The sequence below is a fragment of the Chanos chanos genome, chromosome 5 (genome assembly GCF_902362185.1).
Source record: "Chanos chanos chromosome 5, fChaCha1.1, whole genome shotgun sequence".
Lineage (NCBI taxonomy): Eukaryota > Metazoa > Chordata > Actinopteri > Gonorynchiformes > Chanidae > Chanos > Chanos chanos.
Genome location: NC_044499.1, coordinates 42,773,002 through 42,795,131, shown reverse-complemented (window position 1 = coordinate 42,795,131; position 22,130 = coordinate 42,773,002). Strand labels below are relative to the sequence as shown.

Here is a 22,130-nt window from a genome sequence, read left to right as displayed (position 1 = left end):
TCATGAACATTATGTTATTATTTTTTAGATTATGTAGATCATCTTATTATTTTGTAATTTTGACTATTAAAAGAAAAGGAGTAATCATAGCTTTTTTTTGTTTCACTGTGTTCTGTGACAAGTGACTACAGAAGGACAACTTTGTTTGGGAAAGGGGGTGGGGGAACTACCGTTTGTGAAGCTGAGTTTAAAGCATGTAAGGATGTTTCACAATGAGGACTTCACTTCGACCTGCAGTAGGTAATTGTGTAATAGTTTTGTGCGCACGGTACAAATGGTGGGGGAACAGGAGGGAAGCAGTGGTGTCATTCGAAGTCCATAAGAGGCTCCAAAGTCATAAAAACGACAATAAACACAAAATGGCTATAATCTCACCATTATTTAACTGCCAGAAACTGACATTATTCCTTAGCTCCCCATAGCTTTGGTATTCGTTCCAAACGCAACGAAATTTTAAGGTTAAGTGCTGTCGATATGATTGAGTTTGTCAAGCATTCAGTGTTTACCCTCCACATGCGGTGCTGCATTATACGACCCTACTTGATCAGCGGCTTGATAACCTCCTTTTGACATTTAAGAAACTTGCGTCTGAATTTTTACTCTCATCCATCCTACTGACCTACATCATAAATAGAGGCAGTGTGATATGCTAATTTTCCATACATGTAAGGAATAATGTAGTAATTTACCTCTTTCAAAATCTATATTTCTTTTTTGCATGTTAACTTGAAGCAGTGGCATCCTCTGCGCTTATTGTGATTGAGAGAGCTGCGTTCTGCTGCTGTGGCGTCCTGCGCGTTTGCCAGAGCAGCACGGTCCTCGAACGAGCACGCTAATCAATAATGTAGCATGAGCGAGAGGCAGAGAACTGTAGGCACACTTTACCGAAACACTTAAGCGTTGAAACGATTGTAACTTGTCTGTAATTGTAACATCGTTCCACGAAGAACGGTCCGAAAACTATAACAGTACCACGCAAACTAAGACGCGAACGGCAACATCAGGCGAATAAGGGGGATTTACATGGCGAGATTTCGTGTGGAGTGCGAGCCAATCACGCAAAGCATCAGCCGAAGAAAGAAAGAATTTATGTTGCATACTAAGATCTCAGACGCATTTTAGAGAATTTCATTACGGCAAGAGACTGCACTAAATCGTAAACCATGTCAGTGAACACGGCGTGCATATTCCGGATTCTGCTCATTGCTTCTCCCAGGACACGAGTTTCGACAGGCCGCTGACCGGACAACGCAGCACCCCAGCGACGTATGGTCTTTTCGCACCATCTATTTCTGTGTTCTGCCATAACTCCTCTGTCCCCATTATAGCTGTAACGATCTACTAGACTTAATCATAACACGGGTAATCATGCCATCCATTCATCTTTTAATTTTGAAAATTTTCTCTCTATTTCAATTCAGCATGTAAGTAGTCATTGTCTTCCCGTAGCCAATAACGTGTCATAATGAAAGATGTGCACTTTGACGTTTGTTCACCTCGCAAGTCTGCGAAGGTTAATACAACTGGTTGCAAATTTGGCTAAGAGCAATTTTTGTTCAGTGCACATAAAACCTATGTTGGTGGTCACATGCGCATTGCGCAATTCCTAAGATACCTATGCATGTAGATAATGTCAACTCGCAGTTTTGGGTTTCGAGTAAGACTGCCGTAGGCGGTAGTGTATGTAGTTTATAAATACCAAGGTAGTGGCAAGACAAGTGAACGTGAAGCAGCTCTTTGCTTTATTCCTTCAAAATGCACAGGTGTGTCAGAGGACAGCTACAGCTGCTGAGCTGCTCAGTTACTCAATGTTTTTGGCAACAGTAGGCCATGTCCCGTTATACTCAGTGCTCCCTCTGCCCTCAACTCCATCTCACAATATATTACGGTCGAGAGCCTTTGTAATAATCACCACCATCACAGAACTGTGCATAATTCATAATCTTGAATAATCCACCGAACCCATCTGGAGTAAAATTGTTTTTGGGTCAAACATCCCCACTTGCTTCCGATCTACATCCTGTTTTTTTTTTTATCCATATTATCTCTCACACTGAGTATGCCTGGTCAGATTCCAAACCTTCCAAATTCTTCATACTGTCCTGCATCTCCTTGTTCTTGTCTCCCTTCCCTCATGAGCAATGCTCTGTAAAGGGTCTCAAGAGACAGGTGTAAAATGGAAGCAGTTCCATTTGAACGGCTGTGTAGTCACTTTGAAGATATGTGAAAAGGCAGAAAAGGACACGGAGGCTTGAAAGTTTCCCCCATTGTCTTGCCCTCAGAGCCCCACTGTTCCACTGTCAATAAAAGACTTATGTACTGATTATTAAACAAATGTGCTGCCTCTGAAGTAGCCCTGTATCAAAATTTGGTCTCATGCAAGAGCACCGAGGGGGCCCGGTTCATTCCGGAGTTGTACAGATCTGTTGACTTGTGATCTGGGTGACATTATGAAAGGTGACCTTGATGCTTTCCTTTCTCGAGATATGCATCTAGAACAAGAGAGAGTTGAAAAGAGGATTGCTCTGTTCAGAGTATGAAAATATTTTGACAGGGTACTAGCTATTTTTGGATGCAGAGAAATGCTGGCAAAACAGAATTTGTGGTAGAAGCCCTCTCTGAGTCGCTTCATTACACACTGATGTTCTTAATCGTCTGTGTTTGTTTGATATCTAAGTGTTTTCAATAAAACCTTTTATTATAAACATGCCTTGGCACAAGGGGAGGATTAAACGACAGCTGTGTCGATCAAATCCAAGGCAAAGATGAGCATTATTAAATTTATAGGTGCTTTGCAAAAGTTGCTTAACCACAGCAGCAAATTGTTTTGCAGTCACTGTCATAGGCACCACTGTCCGCATGACATAAGACCTTGTTCCAAAGCAAGTTTACAAGAAGGCGAATGCTTTTTGTTTGGCGATGTATTGATTTTCAAGTTACAATTTGCTTTTGAGTAGAAAAAGACTAGAGAGTAGAAAAAGTAAGAGAACTTTGAGAGGAGAGCTAAATTTTCTGGCCGTTCTCTCAATGCCATTTTTGTGTTAATGTTAGAATGTATGAGATACTATTGTGTATCCCCTTCTGAAAGGTATTAATCATTCCTCCCACAGAGCAGAGGGGACGACTGAACCTGTGAAACAGTCCGACTTTTTCCTTGAATACAGTACTGGTGGAGATCGCCAACACAGGACTATGCTGTCCATCCTAGCAGCAGGATCTGTGTTCTTCCCAGGTCTTTTCCTATTGTCAAAGCAATGTCTCAAGCACTTCCCTGGCTTAAAATGGAACGAAGGTGACGCAGTTGTTGTATCTGCCAGGTAAAACAGACACAGTGCTGCATCTGTGTTTTATCTCTCACAGTGATGTTATGTTTGACAAATTTTGGTGGAAAAACAACTCCTGTCATCTACAAAAAACCCCCCCCCCAAAAAAACGATTTTGTAGACATAATGGAATAGTGGGAAAAACCTCTTGTACAGACACCACTGAACCATACTCTGTTTATGTTAGAGAAACTAACAGCTTTTTTGTGGACTATGGATATCATTTGAAGTACAATTTCTTTTTTTTAATTTATGGATTTGTTTTTATTTAGGTTGGTGTCCTCCATCCAAGCCATTATGGCATCCTCAGCTGGGTACATCATTTCCACTTCTTGTGATGACATCATTGAAGACCAGTAAGTACAACCCTGACATTTTCTTTACTCAGAATTCTGTCATCTGTCTCGTCCTTTTTTCTGTAGTTGCTTGACTTTTTAAGTAACTGTATTCAGAGTTTCAGATTTGTTTAATTACATTGCCAGGTTGCATCTGTGGGAGCTGAAACAAATTATTGTCCGTGTATTTCCATGTAATCTTACACATCAGTGTTCAAATTTTAGGTGCCAGAATCTGTCAGCAAAGCATGATTTTTTTTGTGTCAGATGTTGTGTTATTCATTAATTGTTGGGGTACAGCATATGTGCAGTTTATCTGCGTAATAGTATTTTCTGCTTTCCACAGTATAGGACTCAGATAGAAAGTGCTCTGTAGCCATCAGACAAGGCCACTTTTATTCACTTGTTTTTTTTAGTCCATGCATGATGTGTGGTTCCCCTTGCCAGAGCATTAGAAATATGTCACTAGTGCTCCAGGTCACTAAAAAACACAGAACTTGTGTCAAAGTTGTGCAAAGTCTGCTTAAAACACATTAGTCCTCTGGAATTAAGGGTTGTAAATTGCAAATGGGGTTTATAGATGAATGAGATTTTGGTTTTTTTTTATCTTTTGTCAGTACCAACACATATACACAGCCCCATTCTCTCTCACATACACTCTCTCTTTCTCTCTCTCTCTCTCCTTCACTCTTTCAGGCACTGGTTAACCAGCTCTTACATCTTGTTTGCTGTGCCGTATTTTGTGTACGACATCTATGCGATGTTCCTGTGCTACTGGCACAAACTCCAGGTGAAAGGTCATGAGGTGGACACAGGGCCTAAGCCAATGACTGTAGCTCTCAGCAGCTACCTGCGCAAAGAATTCCTGATGGTCCTCCACCATGTCGTCATGGTCACTGTCTGCTTCCCCGTCTCTGTGGTAACTGCTCCTTGTGATGTTATAAAATATTTTTTCCTCCCTCTGACATGACTAGTCACAGTCTGAGTTGTACTAGCTGCAGACATAAAGTGCATGGATTTTAAGTCAAATTACGGTCTTACATGGATACTGTGGGTCATACAACATGTTGAATATTTCTGTATTGCAGTGGGCCAATGTGAACCTCTGCATACAAATTCACAGTTAACTTATGCAACAATCAGCTCCTTAATGGCTGTTTGCCTGGTTTTATATTCTGCCTGTCCTGGAAGTTGCTTTGCGTAAAAGTATCTACAAAATGAATAAATGTAAATGTAACTTTTTCCCCCCTTGTAGTTCTGGAGGCAGGGGAAAGGAGATTACTTCCAAGGCGTTATGTTTCTTGCTGAACTCAGCACTCCATCCGTCTGTCTTGGAAAAATCCTTATACAGGTAAATGAATAATTGATTGGTGCTATTGATGAATACTTTTCAGATGAGACTATGTGATCTGATCTAACAAGATTTTTCCATCGTTTTCTATATTTAAAACAAAGCTTACTGTTACAGTACATCCAATACATAGTGTACATGAGAAAATTGATATGGCATTAAAGAAAGGAATTTATCTGAACTAATGCAGAAAATCAATTTTGCATCGAGTTTCTTTAACTGCAGGGCTGAATCGAAATGATAATGTACCAAGCAAAGCATGACTTTGCTTTAAAATTTGCTCTGAATAAATGAGTGGATGAAAGAGTCTTGGGGGAAATTCAGTCAAGTCTACACACCTTATTAATTGTTATTTTATACATGGTTTCTACATAACCGTGTCACAGGTCTGACTGCATTTATATGTAGTTTCTATAAGTTTCATTGCAGTAGGTTTTCCCAGAGCACCCCTGTGAGGCTCCCACAACTGCTGCTCTCTGAATATAGCCATCTGAATTTAGGCAGGATTTAACAGGGCATATGATATCTGTGGTTTTATCCCCCTATCCTGTCCTCCTTGCCCTTGATGGTTTCGTGTGGAACAGGGCCAAGGCAGCGTGCCTGTAGCATAAATGATCATGTGTTCTTGTTTTTAAACGCTTCCCTAAATACAGTACTTTATGTTTCCACCAAATGTCAAATGTGTTCACACGCACCGAGATGCATTGAAGATTTGATTGGTCGGTTTTAGTTCCCTGTGCTCCTTCGCCCTCACCATAGGGCCAAGGATTGTATAAAGTGTTACACTGCATAAAGTGTTAACTACTGATAAAAAAAAACAAAAAACAACCAAAAAAACCCCAATATGCACTGTTATAGATCACAAATTTGTCAGTGCTGCACTGCAGTGCCTCTCTAGTTCCACTTCTGCTTACTCTTTTTTTACCATCGTTATTCTCTCGTTTTCTTTTCCTCCATCCGACTCTTTTCTTCTCTCTCATGTTATGCCTCTGTACATTCTTTCATTTCTGTATAGCTTACATACTCTCTCACTTGCTCTGTCTTTTTTTTCTATCTTTTCATATCTTAGTACAAGCAGCAGCACACTCTTCTTCACAAAGTGAATGGAGCTCTCATGCTGATCACTTTTTTCATCTGTCGAGTCCTTCTCTTCCCCTACCTGTACTACGTTTACGGCAGGTATGACTCTTATTTCACCCTGTCGTCCTATCTGTCCTTGCTTATCACTGTTCTGTAGCACTTTCTTTTACTTTTCTTGGTTTGACACACACTCCACCTTCTCCCATACGTGTTCTCCCCCCTTCACTCTCTATAACTCTCTTCTTTTCTCTTCCAGATATGCCTCTATCCCTTTCTACCTGGTTCCCATAGCTGTGCCCTGGCAGTGTAACTTGGGGGCAGCGCTTCTGCTGGCCCCCCAAATCTACTGGTTCTCTCTGATCTGCAGAGGGGCACTACGTCTGTTCACTGGCTCATCACGATCCCACAGTCCAAAAGATCCTGCCAGACCCGACCCAGATGGACATACCGTAAGGCCTCAGCCAGCCAATGGATACAGCGCTTGCACAAAGGAAACGGGACACGACTGGAGCCATGTACTAAGAGAATGAGGTTAAGTGTGTGTGTTTGCGTGTATGTGTTATATCTGTGTGTGTGTGTGTGAGAGAGAGTGAGTGAGAGAGAGTGAGAGTAAGTGAGGAATGACAGTAGGAGGTATATGCGTTAAGAGGGTATGAGGGCAAGATGGAGGAGTGACAATAAAAACAGTGCTTAGAAAGTGAGGAAGCAGGTGAAGTTGGAGGAGAGAAAGACATTGACTGAGAGGGTGAAGGAGCTACGTTATTGGTAGAGTAACAGATAAGCTAAACTGTACTAGTGCAGTTAGATAAGCTAAACTGTACGAGGTCAGTTTACTTAAGCACATTACTCCCTGTTAATGACGTGGCTCTTGAGGAGAGGGGTGCTTTGGCTGAAGAACGAAAGCTGTGTCGGCAAAACCTGTAACAGTCCATGGTGATCTTTTGCACAGTGACTCGACCTGTGGAAATATGTACATGTTTAAACAAATATACGCATCTGAAAATGCACTTTTGCATGCATACTCCAGAGGCCAGGGAAGGGGTATCTGGTTTATGAGTGTCAAAAACATGTGAGTACTTGGCATCAGGGAAAATCAAGGCGTCATCGGTAGGTTGTCAGATAGATTGCTGTTTAATCCTAAACTGTGACACTGGATTAGATGAGAGATACGGTAGGCCAGGGAAAGTTCAAATTAAGTGTTTCTTTCTGCGATGTAAATGCCTCTAAATGCCCAGATTCCTCTGTATTAATAAAGAGGAGCTCAGTTACTTCAAAAAAGTTATTTAACGTTGGGTTACAATAATCAAAGTAAAGCATCAGAGACTGTAGAGCTTTGCATTGTAAAAGGGAATACAACATACAATATGTTTAAGAGGAAATACTTCTTTTATTTAAGTGAAAGAAATATAACATATAAAATATAAGGCTTGTCTTGTCCAAAAGTTACATTTCTTGTTCATGAACAAATTACACTTGTTTAACTGTAATTATTAAACTCTCTCTGTCAGTGAAGGAGACAGTTCAGGGTTTAGGAATGTATTATTTTATACCTGCTAATATTTATTAAGAGATGGCCTGATCAGCTTAGCAAAAAAAAAGCAAAAAAGCAAAAAAAAAAAAAAAAGGATGCTACCACTTTAAAAAGACAAATAAAAACTCTAAAATATTATGGGTAAGAACTGATTGTCCTGCCACAAGGCTTTCATTATGATTTCCTAGATATGAAATAATGCTTGATATTACATGTCATGCCATGACAAAACTTAAACAAACAAACAAAAAACATTATTTTATAACAGAACATTCACAGGTACAACTCTTTAGTTGAATCAGCACTTAAATCATCGTTCATTGAAATAACGATATTAGTCGTAAGATGAGTTATGATGGTTTTAGATGAAAGTAGGTGATCAGATATATAATAAGCTGCCTTATCCCTTTATAAGTTTTTCATGTTTTAATTGTACTATGGTTTATAATTTTGCTTTTACCCCCTGAACAGAAGTGTAGGTCTGATACATTTCAGTCTTTGTTGTCTTTTTTTTCTGTTTTTGTGTCTCAATAGATATTTGTTGCAGATATTTATTTATTATGTTATATTACCTGGTAGTAATATATAGTTCCTCACAGTGTATTTATTCATTGGATATTTGACCTGTCAATTTGTATTTTTTTTTCACTCTCTGGTGAACCAACATCGGCAGTCCATGTTCTCTGTCACTGTTGTAATAATCATGTTACTGACAATTAATTGAAGTATGTTTTCTTTAGCAGTTCAAAACCCTGAATTTATAGTTAAGGTCTGACTTAACACCTGCCAATGTATTTGCCTTGAGTTATTGTGACTCATATTTTTTTTTCTTAATGGGAATTTACATGATACATATAATCAGAGCAGTAGATCAGTACTAACTGTTTTGAGGAGTATAGCTGTATTTTTAAGACATTCTGAACTGGGTAGCTTGATATTAGTCAGTCGTATCAGCTTTGTGGAACACTAGTACAATTACAGTAAAAATAAAAATACCAAACAACAATATAAAGCAAACAGTTGGTTCAAACCTAATACATCAAATTGGTTTTTAATTCAGCTAATAATGTTGAATTACTGTAATAATTTAGACCAGTCTTTCAAAAGCATAAAGGAATGTTGAAGGTGACATTTTGATGATGTTGAGTGGAGGTGTTAAAATATTAAAATATATAAAAATATTGGCTGTTTTGTAAAAATTCATTGCTCATCACGTTTTCACGTTGCTTTCAAAATAGCCGCTAAAGCTCTTTCTGGAAGCTCTTTCTAGAATCAGGTCGGTTTTGACATATAATTCAGTTCTTAATGCATTTTATATCTCTGACACAGAACTGATGGACTGAAATACCCTCAATAAAATATTAACTGAATTATATCTGAAAATTATGTTTTTTTAACTACACATTTTATACCAATAATATGACACCATCAGAAATGAACAATGCTATTCTCCTCAAAACTCTGAACTACTGTACTGAACATATGTGATAAAAACCATGAACATTGGTGGATTGTCTCTTTAAGATTAAGTTTTACACTTAACCCTTAAACTCATGTGCTATTGCAAGGAAGTTGAGAGCATGGTAAATCCTCTCTGATGTAGCTTTCGTGGGTATGGTAGATTCTGGGTTTCTAGAGAGAAACGTGGTATATCTGTACATGAGAAGTCTGTGCACAAGCCACATGATTGTGCAAACTCTCTGTTACAGTCAGTAGATGATTTGCACAGAATTTGACTCAAGCATATGCATCTCATACAGAGTACAAGGAACTAGCTCTAGAGTTTATCAATGCATAAAGAATTCAGACATAAAGAATAATTTGAACTACTGTGACATCTATGGCATTAACTGCTTATCATTTTTGTTTTGTTTTTAATCTATCTTTGAGTATGCATATACATACATATTATATTCAATATTCCTTCTGAGGTCTACATGAAATCATAAATGTAACTCAATCCCTCATCTTAAAATATACTCTCTCGTCCCAAACCTAATGTTGGACCGATTTCTTTGTATCTTTTATAAAAAAAATGCATCTGACAGAATTTCCACCAAAGGTTCATTTTACGGCATGTCCTATATTACCACATCACATTTATAAACCACACAAGTGAGATCACACATTAAAATCTTAAATGTTTATTAACTTTATAGAAAAACAAATACTCAAACACACACATAATTAAAAAAGACAAATATCATAAGCAAATATAAAATTCAAGTTGATAACGCCTCTGAAAATGAGGACTTGTTTCCGATTGAGTCTTTACCAGTTTTGCTCAGTATCTCCTTTGCCTGGGACTGAACACAGTACTGGGGTCGCTGTCTCTCTCTTTCTCTTTTTCCCGCTCTTTCTGGCTGTTTGGGGACAAAGGTTCCCCTACTGCAGGCCCTGGTCTTGGTTTATCAGTTTTAAAAAGGTCACGACCTGTCCTGAGGATCTGTTCCTCTATCTTGCGGTGGCGTTTCATGTCCGAAAGAACCTTATCTAGCCGAGCCTCTCGTTTGACTGAGGAGCGGGCTGAAGACCCTAGAGCAAAGAGGAGAAACAGAATGTGTGAGAACAATACCCAGATGGAAGTGCAGAGGCTTTTCAATCGATTCTTCCAAGCAGCTAACAGTTATACCTGGTGTTCTTCGGCGATTGATGAAGGCAGTCTTAGGAGTGACTGCCGTTTGTTCCTCATCAAAGTCAAACTCATTTGGAGTCGGTGCCCTTAGATAAACAGATAGAAAAAAGTACTTACATGTCTGATAAACAGTCCTGAAAGTTTATGTGTGTGTGTGTGCATTGGTGGCTGCGAGTTGGTATACACTTGATGTTCAGCAACCATTATAAGTTCAGGATTTTTAGTCCTTCAATATGAATAATAAATGGAGGAGTGGATCGTATATTTGAAACTACCGTAAGACAGTGACCACAGAAAACCCGACCCACTCCATGATCTGGGATTTGTCATGAAAAATGGGAGAACCCAGAGGAAAAGGGTAGAGGAAAGGAAGCACTCACTTGCGCTCACTCTCCTCTTCTTGGTCCTCTTGTGAGTCTTCGGCATTTCTCTCTGGAGAGGGGGTGCGCGGTGGAGTAGGGGGTCTACGAGGGAGGGGTACCCAGCTAAGTTCAAGTTTCTCTCCTTTCGATAGAAGCTCGTACAGACGTTTGATCTCCTCAGGAGGTGGTGTCCAGTTCTTGGGGTTCTCCATCTCCTCGTCACTGTAAGGGATTTCCCACTCCTCTTCTTCCAACTGTGTTTCTCCTTTACCTCCATTTATCTCTCCATCCACATTTCCTCCATCTTTTTGTTCCTCTTCCTCCATGGTGTCCTTGTCTTTCTCTACATCTTGAAGAGAAATTTTTTGGATTCAGGTAAGATTCAATGTACATTTCTTCTCTTTCCATAAATAGTCACCCAGACGATGTAACTGCTCGCAGACATATAATTCTGAGGAATGAAAGTGTATCAAGATCATTGTTTCTGTTGCAATGAATGACTCAATAACAAAAAAAAGTGCTTGATACCTTCGTCACTCGTTTTATTTGTCTCTTCTCCAGTCTCAGATGTATCTTCTGTTCTCTCTTTTTCTTTTTCGCCCCCCTCTTCGTTCTGTGTAAGTTTTTCCGTTTTATCCTCCTCCCTCACTTCCATCGACTCTATTCTATCCGTGAGGGAGGACTCCGTGTCCTCAACTGCTTGCATCTCGGCGCTGCAGACTTGGGAAGGCGTGAAATTGTTAGTGTTAGACTGTTTCAGTCACATTTAAGTAGCATTTCGGGTCGTCTACGCATTATTACCAACATGGTGTCTTAAAATCAAACAGGTAAATTATTTCATTTTCACGTAAAGACAGTATCTCATCAAAATAGCCTGCATAGCAAACTTAGCGTTATATGACTGCAAGGAGTAAAGTTAGCTCTTTAGCAACACGTCGCAAGTCAATCATTTACTTACCTTTCTCAAGTTTTTAGGACAGCTTAACCCTTTTCTAAAAGCGTTTAATAAGAATAAAAAACTATGATGTGTGACAGTAGGCTGTTAACAAGCATTCATAACAGGTATACAAATATTGCCACATAAACATACCGCCATTTTGCCCTGAAAGAAACGTTGCAGCCCGTCTCTTAGTATATCCGATCAATAATACATGTGGATAAGGGGAGCATATTGCCCGTGTTGTGTCTGAGTCGTATCCATATTACGTTTGTATCACTGAATTGAGCTTACTTTACCCCGCCCCTAATGACGTTTAGTTCATACAAAACAGGCTGTTCTCACTAATCTTCAAAAAACACAGTTGTAATATTCACATTTAAAAATTACTTGTTATTTTCTCTACAGAAATACCTGTTATTTGAGTATGGTGCTTACGATTTTATGATTACTTATAATTTCATCAGTTTAGGAGTAAAGCTAGTACAATTACGTCAGGGGTCACGATGGTTAGGATGCACTGATTGGTTAGTTTTGATCAAGTGAGGTGGACGCTACAGTATTTGAAAAATACACCGGACTGGCTGTACGCGCGCCATTGTTATACGCCTTTGGAACAGGTTTTAGTATTGTATTTTTTTTTTTCCATTTTAAGAACAAAAATAGGAAACATTCTGTCAAACTTTCGTCGATAACAGTTGCTGTGACCTAACGGTAAGGCTGCAGTGTCGTGTATTTTTATCTCCGTCTCCTAAGTTGCGATGTCTTGGAGGCTGTGGGTTTGCTTTGGATACTAACCAAGGGTAGCCAGGGTTAGGTTGAAAATTTTCGATTTCGAGTCGATTGACTTTGTTGTGCCTTTAGACACAGCAATGCAGAAATTCGCGTTACCAAAGCTGGCCTTCTGGAAGTACCCCTCTTATATTAGCGGTAAAAATGTTTGCCATAAGTGCGACCACGGTGCGTGTTAAGCTAGATAGATGAGCCTACCACTATACATCCCGTGATACCTGAATGTTAATAAGTATGCTATTTGAATGCCAAGACAGAAATCTCCCTATGCTGCGTTCTGTTTTAGCAGTGCAGAGCCACTAGAACAGTACCTCTCAATGACAATGACAATGATTTGTGGAATATCTTGGATCTGCATGTGTTGCCAGAGCTGGCAAATAAATAGCTTTGTTTGCTTTGCAGAGAAAACACAAGTAAGGACAATAGCCTGATAAAAAGAGAAAAAGGCCCACAATATCCCATACGAGAAATAACAATAGAGAAATGAAGAGTTTAGTACAATAGATAAATTGTTTCGGTCTCACTCATTCCTGCCTTGTTAAAATTGTGTGAGCCAAACCATGTAACAGAAGACACAGCGACTGAACCAAACTATGGTGTGATGTAATCCGCTATACAGATCTCCTTTCCACAGACATGGCACAGCGTGTTCCTGTGGGTGATGCTTCAGGGGGGTCAAAGCGAACCTCGAGGGTCCGTGTTGCGGTGCGCCTGAGACCCTACATGGACAAACAGGATGAGAAGGGTGAAGGCCCCTGTGTGAGGGGTCTAGGGTCCCAGAAACTGGAGATCATCAACTGGAGGAATGCCACAGAGACCCTGCAGTACCAGTCAGTTTTTACCGGACTCTTCCAGTTTTCTGTTCTTCTGTTCCTTTGTCTCTATCTTATCATTTCTCCTTGTTTGTAAGCATCTTAACAGGTCCTGGTCTTTGTGTGGTAGACCATGATTTGGTAGCTGGTGCTGACATTAAATCTTTCATTGCAACGAAATTACTGGCTTTAACTGTGCCAGCTGAGACTGTTGAGAAGAGATGACACACATTAAATGTTTTCCTATGCCAATTTCCCAACGGCATGTTTTAAAGGCTGTAAGTTATCAGAGAGCCTGGGATCTACATCTTGATACAAAGAGTTTTGGCCTGTGTTTTCTAGTAATATACAATAATATTTTTCCATGGTGTATATGAGTGCAGTTAAGTACATAGCTATGTTTATGACAGCCTCTTGATTAGGCTGAAGTACACCCGTTTCTTACGATGGTGTAAAATTCTAACTTTAAAACATGCATGAATGTTTCAATATTTTCATCTAGCCTGTTAGTGATTTTGAGTATTTATCTGCGAAACATTATCAGGACTTTGCAATAATGTCTTTCTTTTTTTTTTAATTTAGGTTTGACGTGTTCCATGATGAAAAGACCACTCAACAGGAAGTGTTCTTGTCCTCTGTGAAACCAGTTCTTCCTCACATTCTGAAAGGGCAAAATGCAAGTGTCTTTGCTTATGGACCTACTGGAGCTGGTATGGCTATAACATTGAAATGATAGTTTAATTTTTTTCTAGATCTGTCTTAGCTGGTCGTGTACTCCAGATTCCCCCAGTGTTGCACTTTATGTTCTTTTGTCACGTGGTGTGTATGGTTGTGTGTCTGTCTGTCTTTGTCATTTGTGTCTTCTTGTAACTTTCTAACAAGTCCATCTCTTGGCTCACAGGGAAGACTCACACTATGCTGGGCAGTCAGGAACAGCCAGGTGTGATTCCCAGGGCTGTGAGGGAGGTTTTCCATCTGGTGCGAACTGAAGAGAAAGAGCAAGATGACTGGGAATACTCTGTCGGCATGTCTTATCTGGAAATCTACAATGAAAAGGTATCACAGCAACTTATGAAAGCTGGGTTTTAATATATTATTTGACTCACCAAGTGTTTAAGGGGAGATCTGCGCTTTTGTATGATAAGAATCACAAAATGAGCATCAGTCTCTCTGAATTATTTCAGTCAGTGAATAGGAAGAATTGGTCTTTGTCCTACTGTGCAATGGTATTTATCTTGGCTGCTTGTTACTAAAACACTTAATTAGTGGGAAGTCACTTGGTTGTTTAATGACATTATATAGATTTACAACTCAACTCTTGCTGTGTTTTCCCCCCTCATACTCAGGTTCTGATTTTGATGTGCTTTTAATATAATTTGTCTGGATTTATAAACTGTCAGTGTTCTGTTCCTCTTTTGCCTGGAGCTAAGGAACACATTCAGACCATAATCACTTATTGTGGCCACACCTGTTGACTCCATTTCATAGTTCTGTAAGCTGAGTTCAGATGATTTTCTTTTTTAACTAATTTTATTTTTTGTGTTTTATAGGTATTGGACCTGTTGTCTCCGGGCTCACAAGACCTGCCTATCCGAGAAGACAAGGACAGAAATATCATTATTCCAGGCCTGACACATGTCCCTCTGTCCTCCTTCTCTGATTTTGACACTCACTTCATCCCTGCAAGTCTCAACCGCACCACAGCCTCCACCAAACTCAACCAACGTTCCAGCCGCAGTCATGCCATTCTTCTCATCAAGGTGGGCCTCTTTCTGTCTCGCTCTCCTTTTTAGCGTTGTTTTGTTTTGGTTTTCGTAGTGTGTAAAATGTATTTGTGGAACATTACTCCATCTGCAAGCATCTTAACAGGTCCTGGTCTTTGTGTGGTAGACCATGATTTGGTAGCTGGTGCTGAGATGAAATCTCTCCTTGCAACAACTCATTGGCTCTGCCTGTGCCAGCTGAGACTATCAGGGAGAGAACACACACACACACACCTTTATTTGTGTCTATATCCATGTATAAGGCCTGAGAATGTATTAAGATGAAATGAAAACGTAAACAGGACACGTCACACACTGACATTTGTCCTTCATTGCCTTTTTTTTCATCACTGTGTGTCTCTATCGTCAGTTTCTGTCTGTCTGTTTGCTTACTGCTTTCTATTTTTCTTCCTGACAAACATTCACACCGATCAGGTGGTGAGGTCTCAGCGGTCTCCTCCTCGCAGGCAGCAGACGGGGAAGCTCTACCTGGTGGACCTGGCTGGTTCTGAAGACAACCGCCGCACTGGGAACCAAGGCATCCGCCTGAAAGAAAGCGGCGCTATTAACTTATCCCTCTTCACCCTGAGTAAAGTGGTGGACTCCCTTAATACAGGCGTAGGAGGCAGGGTGCCCTACAGAGACAGCAAACTTACCCGACTGCTCCAGGACTCACTCGGGGGCTCTGCACATTCTGTAATGATCACAAACATCGCCCCTGAGTACAAATACTACTTCGATACGTTTACGGCTCTCAATTTTGCAGCCAAATCCAGGCAGATTGTCAACCAGCCTTTTGTCAGAGAAACTGTGGTAGCGCCTGTAACTGGTAAGAATGTGTGCTTTTAGTATTACTTGATCTGTGAATGTAATTTGAGTTTTCAACAAATATTGACCCCAAAACAAGGATGTGTGAGCACATGTGTATAGTGGAACACCAGCAGATTTTTTTTGTTGTTGTTTTTACTGAGGTTAGGCCTTCCTGTTTTTCTTAGTTGCAGGGAAGAGGGCCAGAGAAGAGAAGGAGGCTGGAGGTTCAGGAGAGCCCCGGAGTAAGAAAGCAAAAGAAACAAAGAAAACTGAACAATCATCACCATCATCCTCACAGCCACACAGGTTAGTTCCTCTCCATAGTTACTGGTGCTCAGAAGTCATCTCTCCCTAAAGCAAAACCAAGTGGCTCATTGTGACCCTTTGATCAATTTGGTAGAGAAGACACACTTAATCACTTGTCTAAAAGTCCAAGAGTTCCAGATAAATGTTGATTACCTCTGTCTCTCTTGCTGTCTCTCTCTCTCAGTCCCACAGATTCATCTGTTTTGGACAGGCTTTTAGCTCTGGAGAAGATGATGATGGGCTCTGCAGAAAGGGAGAGACTCAATCTACTAAAGACTGTCGCTCAGTCTCGCAAAGAGATCCAAGTATAAGCTGAATTTTCGTACTCATTCACATTTAGACATTCTTCATACAAAGGCAGACCTGGTATAGACTCAGAGAACTACATTCTTGTATTCAGATAGACTGTTCAGGATAGTCAGCATTTAAAACCCAACATCTCTCACACACTCACATGTACCAACATTTATTGATTTAAGGCCCAAAACACACAGATACATATGCAGTTTTTGGCAGGGTTTGTGCAATTCAGAAACGTGTGTTATGCGTAAGACACAACATTTTTTTTTTTTTTTTTCTTCAAATTTCTTTGATTGGATAACTACTGCAGCGTTTCATTAGTTGGTGATGCAAATTGTTTTATGTTAATTTAATCAGTCTTCCTCCTGTGCATGCATAAAACCTTTGTGCTTGTCCTGATTAGGTTAAATCTTCAGTCTTTTAATATGTTGGTTAACATTTTATGCACTTTTCTGTCACACACTCTCTTTCTCTATTTGTAGGAGTTGAAGGAGAAACAAAGACAATTGGAAAACAAAGCCAAAGTGTTTGGTAAGCTTTCTGGAGCACAGAAGAGTGGAGAAATGTCTGGAGTAAAAGGGGAGAAGGAGGACTCACTCTTCAAAACAGACCTACCTCCTCTTCACAGAAAACAGTCCACGGCAGCAAGACCTAAGAAACAGCAGGCTGTGGTAACACCATTACAGGGTAAGACGCACATCCACGTTATCAATTTTAATGCATGACATCCACAATAACAACCTCAACATAATCAGTTATCAGTTGAAATTCTTGAACTTTTTAGTATGTCTATTGACATTATGGATATTTGACAAATTGAGTTAAAACTGTACAGTGGATCCTTGTAGCATTCTTATTTTTAACTTAATTTTACTTTAAACGTAACAAATTCATATTTAAAATAGTACTAGAGGTTGTAGTTGTTTTCACCTAAAAAATGTATGCCACTAATTTGTCAGTTAAAAATAGAACTTTACCGGACAAATAAAACCTTGTTGTCCACATGTATTTTAATACCTTCCCCTTAAAATTTGCATCAGTAAGGACACAGCCAGCTTGATGTTTGTCTGTTTTTTTTTTTCTCCTTACACACTACCAGTGTCTCAGGTACATCCCCTACAGGAACATGCTATAGTGTGTAAACCCTCACAAACCCTGGAAAAGAGAAAGAAAAAAGACTGGACTGAGGTCAGTGTCTTCTTCTCCTTGTGACATACTGACAAGGCACAGTATGGGCATCACATTTTCACACTGACAGCAGAGCACACATTTTGCTCCTTTAGCTCTCCAACAAGACATACCTCCACTGAACATTGCCACAGAGGCAGCGATACGATACTATCACGATATTTGTGCCACGATACAATATTATTGCGGTTCTTTACATTTTACGATACAGCAAATCATGCGGTTCGTTTCCGCGATTACATTGCGATTTATTTCTCCCATATATTATTAAAATGCATCATAAGTCGTAAGGAAAGTAACACATGACTCAGTTCATTTCACTTGAATCTTCACGTTTAATTCTATGAACAAACTTATCTGCTGTACTTTTTGTGAATAGTACAAAATACCAATACAGTCCTTTATTGAACACACACACATGAAATGAACACAGGACGTCAGTCATGAGTTGAGGCAGTGAACACAGGACCACACTTATAAGTCAATACAGTTAACACAGAACCATGCTGATTAATAATGGCAATGAATGAACACAGGACCACACTGATTAGGAACTGCAGAAATGTAGCACCACACTTAATAATATTGGAAATGAATGCAGGATCACATTGGTTAGTTTCATTTTCTGCTTCCAGATTGTTTTTGTTTAAATATAGATATGGACCACTTAATGTGTAGTATTTACTAGTTTCATTTTCTGTTGTTTGTCCTTAGCAGTAAATGTGTTTAAATAGAGATTTGGAATGCCAAATAAACTAGGCAATGAAGAGAAAATGAATGTCAGAGAATCAAGTACAAGGGTTTTTGTTTGCCTCTGAACAGCAATAATAACATCCTAGATGATCCCAGAATTTAATGAATACAGACTTTCTACAAGTTGTTTATAATGAATGTAAAAGACAGAGATTGGCACAGAAATGTTTACCAGAAAATAAATCTGCACTCCCTTAAGCAACTTAAAATAATTTAAATAACTTAAAGCTTTAATTAAATTTAGAAATGTAAATAAACTGTTTGTTGGTGGGCTGCAGTTAGATGTTAGGTTGTCAACTAAAATGTTTAAACTGATTTGGAAATGTCAGCTTACTTGTTCAGAATAAGGAGCTGGTCAATATGTTCAGAAGTGAGAGTGATCTGATTTGGGGGTGGGGTTTTCGCCCGTTTCACCTCCTCGTAACTCTGAATGGTGCCTTGTGAGATGAGCCCTTGAGTTGGTTGTATTTCCTGAGTATTTGATTTTCATGTAGCATGTCAAGCTCATTATTTGCTGTTTTCTGGAAGCAGAAATAAAGCAGATGGCGGGTTACATATAGGAGTCTCCGCAGCTATCTTGGCGATGATTACTACCTTTCCATTTTACGCTGTGACAGTTGAGGAGAACGAGGTCTTGCACCATCTTGTGGACTTCAGAAGCGATGTTATCAGAGTAGATTTATGTACCGAAATAAAAATATGTTAAATACATTTTAAAAATCATAAAATAATATTAAATAAATAAATATCAATCCTGGCGCCTCTGTATCGATATAATATCATGCGGGAAAATTTCACGATACTAAACTGTATCAATTTTTTCTCCCACCTCAAGTGTCTTCCCTTGTGTGTATCTCCATGTTTCATGTTTCCTTGAGTACAGTGCAGTCATAGTTTTTTTTATTTACCCCCCCCCCCCCCCCCCGAGCAATTTAGGGTCATACAATGCCATTGTATCAAATTAGTTCCTTAGCTTTATTGCATTGTTTGAACAGAAACGAAGTGGTAAATAGCCAGGTGTTAAGAATCGAGAGAAACACTCCCTCAAGCCTGTTTCACATTGATGGTCAAAATGCCTAGTTTCACAACTGCTTTATATCAACAGGCATGTGTATTGATCAGTCTGCTATGGTACACGGGGGTGTAAAATGCCTCCTGACCGGCTGCGTTTACTTAAGTTTTTTTTTTTCCCCTCTCCTTCTACACCAGTATTAGTGAGCGCTACAACAATAACCAACCTGTTGCGTGGCAGTAATAAAAGTAGGCTATCTGTATCTTTACCTTGAATGGCAGGCCAAAGAAGTTTAAGTACATTTTATATTATGTTACATAGCACAACATATCACAAAAAGTTCCCTTAAGTTTGTAATAGAACATTGTTACTGTTCATAACCTTTAATATTTTTTTTTTTTTGGAAAATATGCCTGCAGGACAAATGGAAAAAATAAAACAAATGACAGAAACTGTATTGATCCAGCGATACTGTACGAATTTTACTGCTGTGATCGTTAATTAATCTTTAAATGCTTCATTTGTGTGCCAATGCAACCTACTGGATTTTAGAACTAGCAGCATGGCTTTATGAGCGTACGTGTGTGACACTACTGGTGTTAAGTTAGCAGGAGTAGTCAAGAAGCAGTCTCTCAGTATGCCTTCTAGTCTGGTAAACTTAAGAAACTTCACAGCCAGAGGAGTGATGTCCTCAGTAAATGGTGGTATGGTGGAAGGTATAACAGAATTTGTGAGAGAACAGAGTCTATGAAAGCATCTCTTTTCCTCCTTATAGAATTCACTTTGAAAATTTGTCCAGTGTGAATACAAACTCTGCTTTCTTCTGTTCTGTCTGTGTTTGGGTTCCGTGCCACTTTCCCTGTAAAACAGGTGTTAGACAAACTATTGATATTTAAGTCACTGGAACTACCTCAGAAGAAAATGGCAAGACATGTTCATACCTCAGCCCCACACAGCTTACATTTAAGTTACACTTTTTTGTATTTTTGACACATTCAGTGTAATCAGCAAAATCTTGTCTGTGCCAAAGTCAGTTTTTATGTTTTTTTTTTTTTTTCCCTGAAGGTCACAGAAGGTAAGGAGAATGGGGGTGTCGATCCTTCCTGTGATGTAGAAACTAACTGGGAGTCTCATTTGGACTCATCTCTGCTGGAGCGATTGAGAGGGAAGATCCTACACACTTTGAATTCAGGCTCTCTCAAAGAGTTGAAAAGCCTACAGCTCATTGGGGACAAGAAAGCCAAGCTGATATTAGGGTGGAGAGAGATCCATGGCAACTTCACACAGGTAGGGCAGAGAAGTTTAAGATATGACTTTTGACACAGTAGGAACTTGTTTGTGATTTAATTACTAATCAGTCATATCCTGATAAAGTGAGATGGTGGAAATCTTTCTCTCTTTCTTTCCCTGGTCCTGTTGTGTATCTTCTAGGTGGAGGATTTGCAGAAAATTGAGGGGATTACAGCAAAACGCTTTGCCTCCTTTATTAAGGTGAGACTCCCAAGTCTGACAAATTTCAGTACAGTTAGGACGCATCATAATTTTTGTACAGATTGCATTTACAGGTACAGGGGATAGACAAAATAAGGTTTTACATGATTCACATTCATTTTAGTAGTTATTACTGATGTCTTTCTGCTTTAAAAGATAAGTTCAAATGAAACTTTATGATGTGGGTTCTAAATCAGTATGACATGCCTAACTGATTCTCTGGCAGGCACAGAAACAACAGAATGCTTTATTATGTTAGGTGGAATATCAGTATCTCATGAAACACATGCAATCTAGTCAAAACTATCAACACCACCATTCAGACAAAGAGCTACCTACTGACAGCACAGTCGTTTTAAAAATGCCCCAAAGCTCCATCACTCAGTCTCAACAGTGTATCAGGAACCTCACTAGTCAGATAACTATGGAAGAGCTCACATGCAAAAATTTACTTTTGACAAAGGCCAGTATATAACATGCTTAAATGAACTCTGGACTTCTGAGCAGTGGAAGAAAAGATGGGTTTTATTTTTTTCTATATCTGAGAAAAGATTTACGTTAGCAGATGGCAAACGCTGCCTTTTATTATCTGTTAAACATGATTTCAGAGAGATTACGATATTGGCAGCAATCAAAGCATTCATCCAGTCCAGTTATTACCCTGCATGACAGAATTACAGATGTGGAATACAGAGCCATTTAGGCAACAAGGCTGAAAGCACCTTAAGGTGAAAACATTGTTTGCTTAACATGTTCCCATATTCCAGGATGACAATGGCCCTTTTTACACCGCTTAACTGATTCAGTAGTGGTTTTAAAGAATACCAAGATAGTCAGGCACTTTCCATGACCTCCTTAATCACTGGATCTAAACATCAGTTAATGTTGGTGGGATGTTCTAGAGCATAGAGTGAAGGCTTGGTTTCCACTTCCTTCATTTCCCAAAGAACTGGACAATTTAATTCCTGAACAGATGAGTATCCTGGAATACAACTCAAATAACTCAAAACTCATTAAATAGTAGTCAAAGATGAAGTGAAGCTGATTTGAAGACATCAGGGTGGTGTAACTTATTAGTTAGAAAAATATTTATATATTTATATATCTAACGTTCCCATTATTTTGTCTACTCCCTGTACCATATACTGCCAAAACTTGTAGTCCCAGTGCTAATCCAAATTTGTCACATGTTGTTTCTAACTGTGGATGATATTTTTACATGTATACATTTCATAAGTTTAAAAATGTTGATTAGTACCTCATTTAGGTTCATTTTTACTGGTTTTCTTCATCTAATGCTCCTCTCTCTTCTTCCTCAGGCAAACATTCTGAGCACGATGGGGAAATGA

General features: G+C 39.3%; 3 protein-coding genes and 1 non-coding gene across 4 annotated transcripts; 3 read left to right on the top strand and 1 right to left on the bottom strand.

Moving 5' to 3' along the window:
• The first annotated feature begins 948 nt into the window (after positions 1–948).
• Positions 949–6,689, top strand: tlcd3bb (TLC domain containing 3Bb). The gene is made up of 7 exons (XM_030774555.1): positions 949–1,266; positions 3,111–3,317; positions 3,596–3,679; positions 4,355–4,577; positions 4,914–5,009; positions 6,079–6,188; positions 6,346–6,689. The coding sequence occupies exons 2-7, from the start codon at positions 3,193–3,195 to the stop codon at positions 6,617–6,619; spliced, it is 912 nt and encodes a 303-aa protein (XP_030630415.1). The 5' UTR covers positions 949–1,266; positions 3,111–3,192; the 3' UTR covers positions 6,620–6,689.
• Positions 6,690–9,836: 3,147 nt separating this feature from the next.
• Positions 9,837–11,648, bottom strand: pagr1 (PAXIP1 associated glutamate-rich protein 1). Its single transcript, XM_030775777.1, has 5 exons — positions 11,576–11,648; positions 11,146–11,337; positions 10,636–10,966; positions 10,253–10,341; positions 9,837–10,155 (listed from the first exon to the last, which is right to left on the bottom strand). The coding sequence occupies exons 2-5, from the start codon at positions 11,321–11,323 to the stop codon at positions 9,905–9,907; spliced, it is 849 nt and encodes a 282-aa protein (XP_030631637.1). The 5' UTR covers positions 11,324–11,337; positions 11,576–11,648; the 3' UTR covers positions 9,837–9,904.
• A 1,334-nt stretch (positions 11,649–12,982) lies between these two features.
• Positions 12,983–22,130, top strand: kif22 (kinesin family member 22). Its single transcript, XM_030775701.1, has 12 exons — positions 12,983–13,176; positions 13,741–13,868; positions 14,060–14,214; positions 14,709–14,918; positions 15,357–15,750; positions 15,917–16,037; positions 16,222–16,342; positions 16,820–17,024; positions 17,437–17,525; positions 20,356–20,577; positions 20,722–20,781; positions 22,101–22,130. Exons 1-12 carry the CDS (start codon positions 12,983–12,985, stop codon positions 22,128–22,130), a joined length of 1,929 nt encoding a protein of 642 aa, XP_030631561.1.
• LOC115813457 (small nucleolar RNA SNORA30/SNORA37 family) lies at positions 15,013–15,145 on the top strand. The gene has a single exon (XR_004025323.1). It is a non-coding gene; the product is annotated as a small nucleolar RNA SNORA30/SNORA37 family (small nucleolar RNA).

Excerpts from the sequence above, each read along its gene's own strand:
- kif22 (XM_030775701.1), top strand. The coding sequence starts at position 12,983 with ATGGCACAGCGTGTTCCTGTGGGTGATGCTTCAGGGGGGTCAAAGCGA. Across the intron at positions 15,751-15,916 it reads TGTGGTAGCGCCTGTAACTG|TTGCAGGGAAGAGGGCCAGA; the intron begins GTAAGAATGTGT and ends TGTTTTTCTTAG. Across the intron at positions 16,343-16,819 it reads AGTCTCGCAAAGAGATCCAA|GAGTTGAAGGAGAAACAAAG; the intron begins GTATAAGCTGAA and ends CTCTATTTGTAG.
- pagr1 (XM_030775777.1), bottom strand. The coding sequence starts at position 11,323 with ATGCAAGCAGTTGAGGACACGGAGTCCTCCCTCACGGATAGAATAGAG. Across the intron at positions 10,342-10,635 it reads GAAGAGGAGAGTGAGCGCAA|GGCACCGACTCCAAATGAGT; the intron begins GTGAGTGCTTCC and ends TGTTTATCTAAG. Across the intron at positions 10,156-10,252 it reads CAATCGCCGAAGAACACCAG|GGTCTTCAGCCCGCTCCTCA; the intron begins GTATAACTGTTA and ends TCTTTGCTCTAG.
- tlcd3bb (XM_030774555.1), top strand. The coding sequence starts at position 3,193 with ATGCTGTCCATCCTAGCAGCAGGATCTGTGTTCTTCCCAGGTCTTTTC. Across the intron at positions 3,318-3,595 it reads GCAGTTGTTGTATCTGCCAG|GTTGGTGTCCTCCATCCAAG; the intron begins GTAAAACAGACA and ends GTTTTTATTTAG. Across the intron at positions 6,189-6,345 it reads CTGTACTACGTTTACGGCAG|ATATGCCTCTATCCCTTTCT; the intron begins GTATGACTCTTA and ends TTTCTCTTCCAG.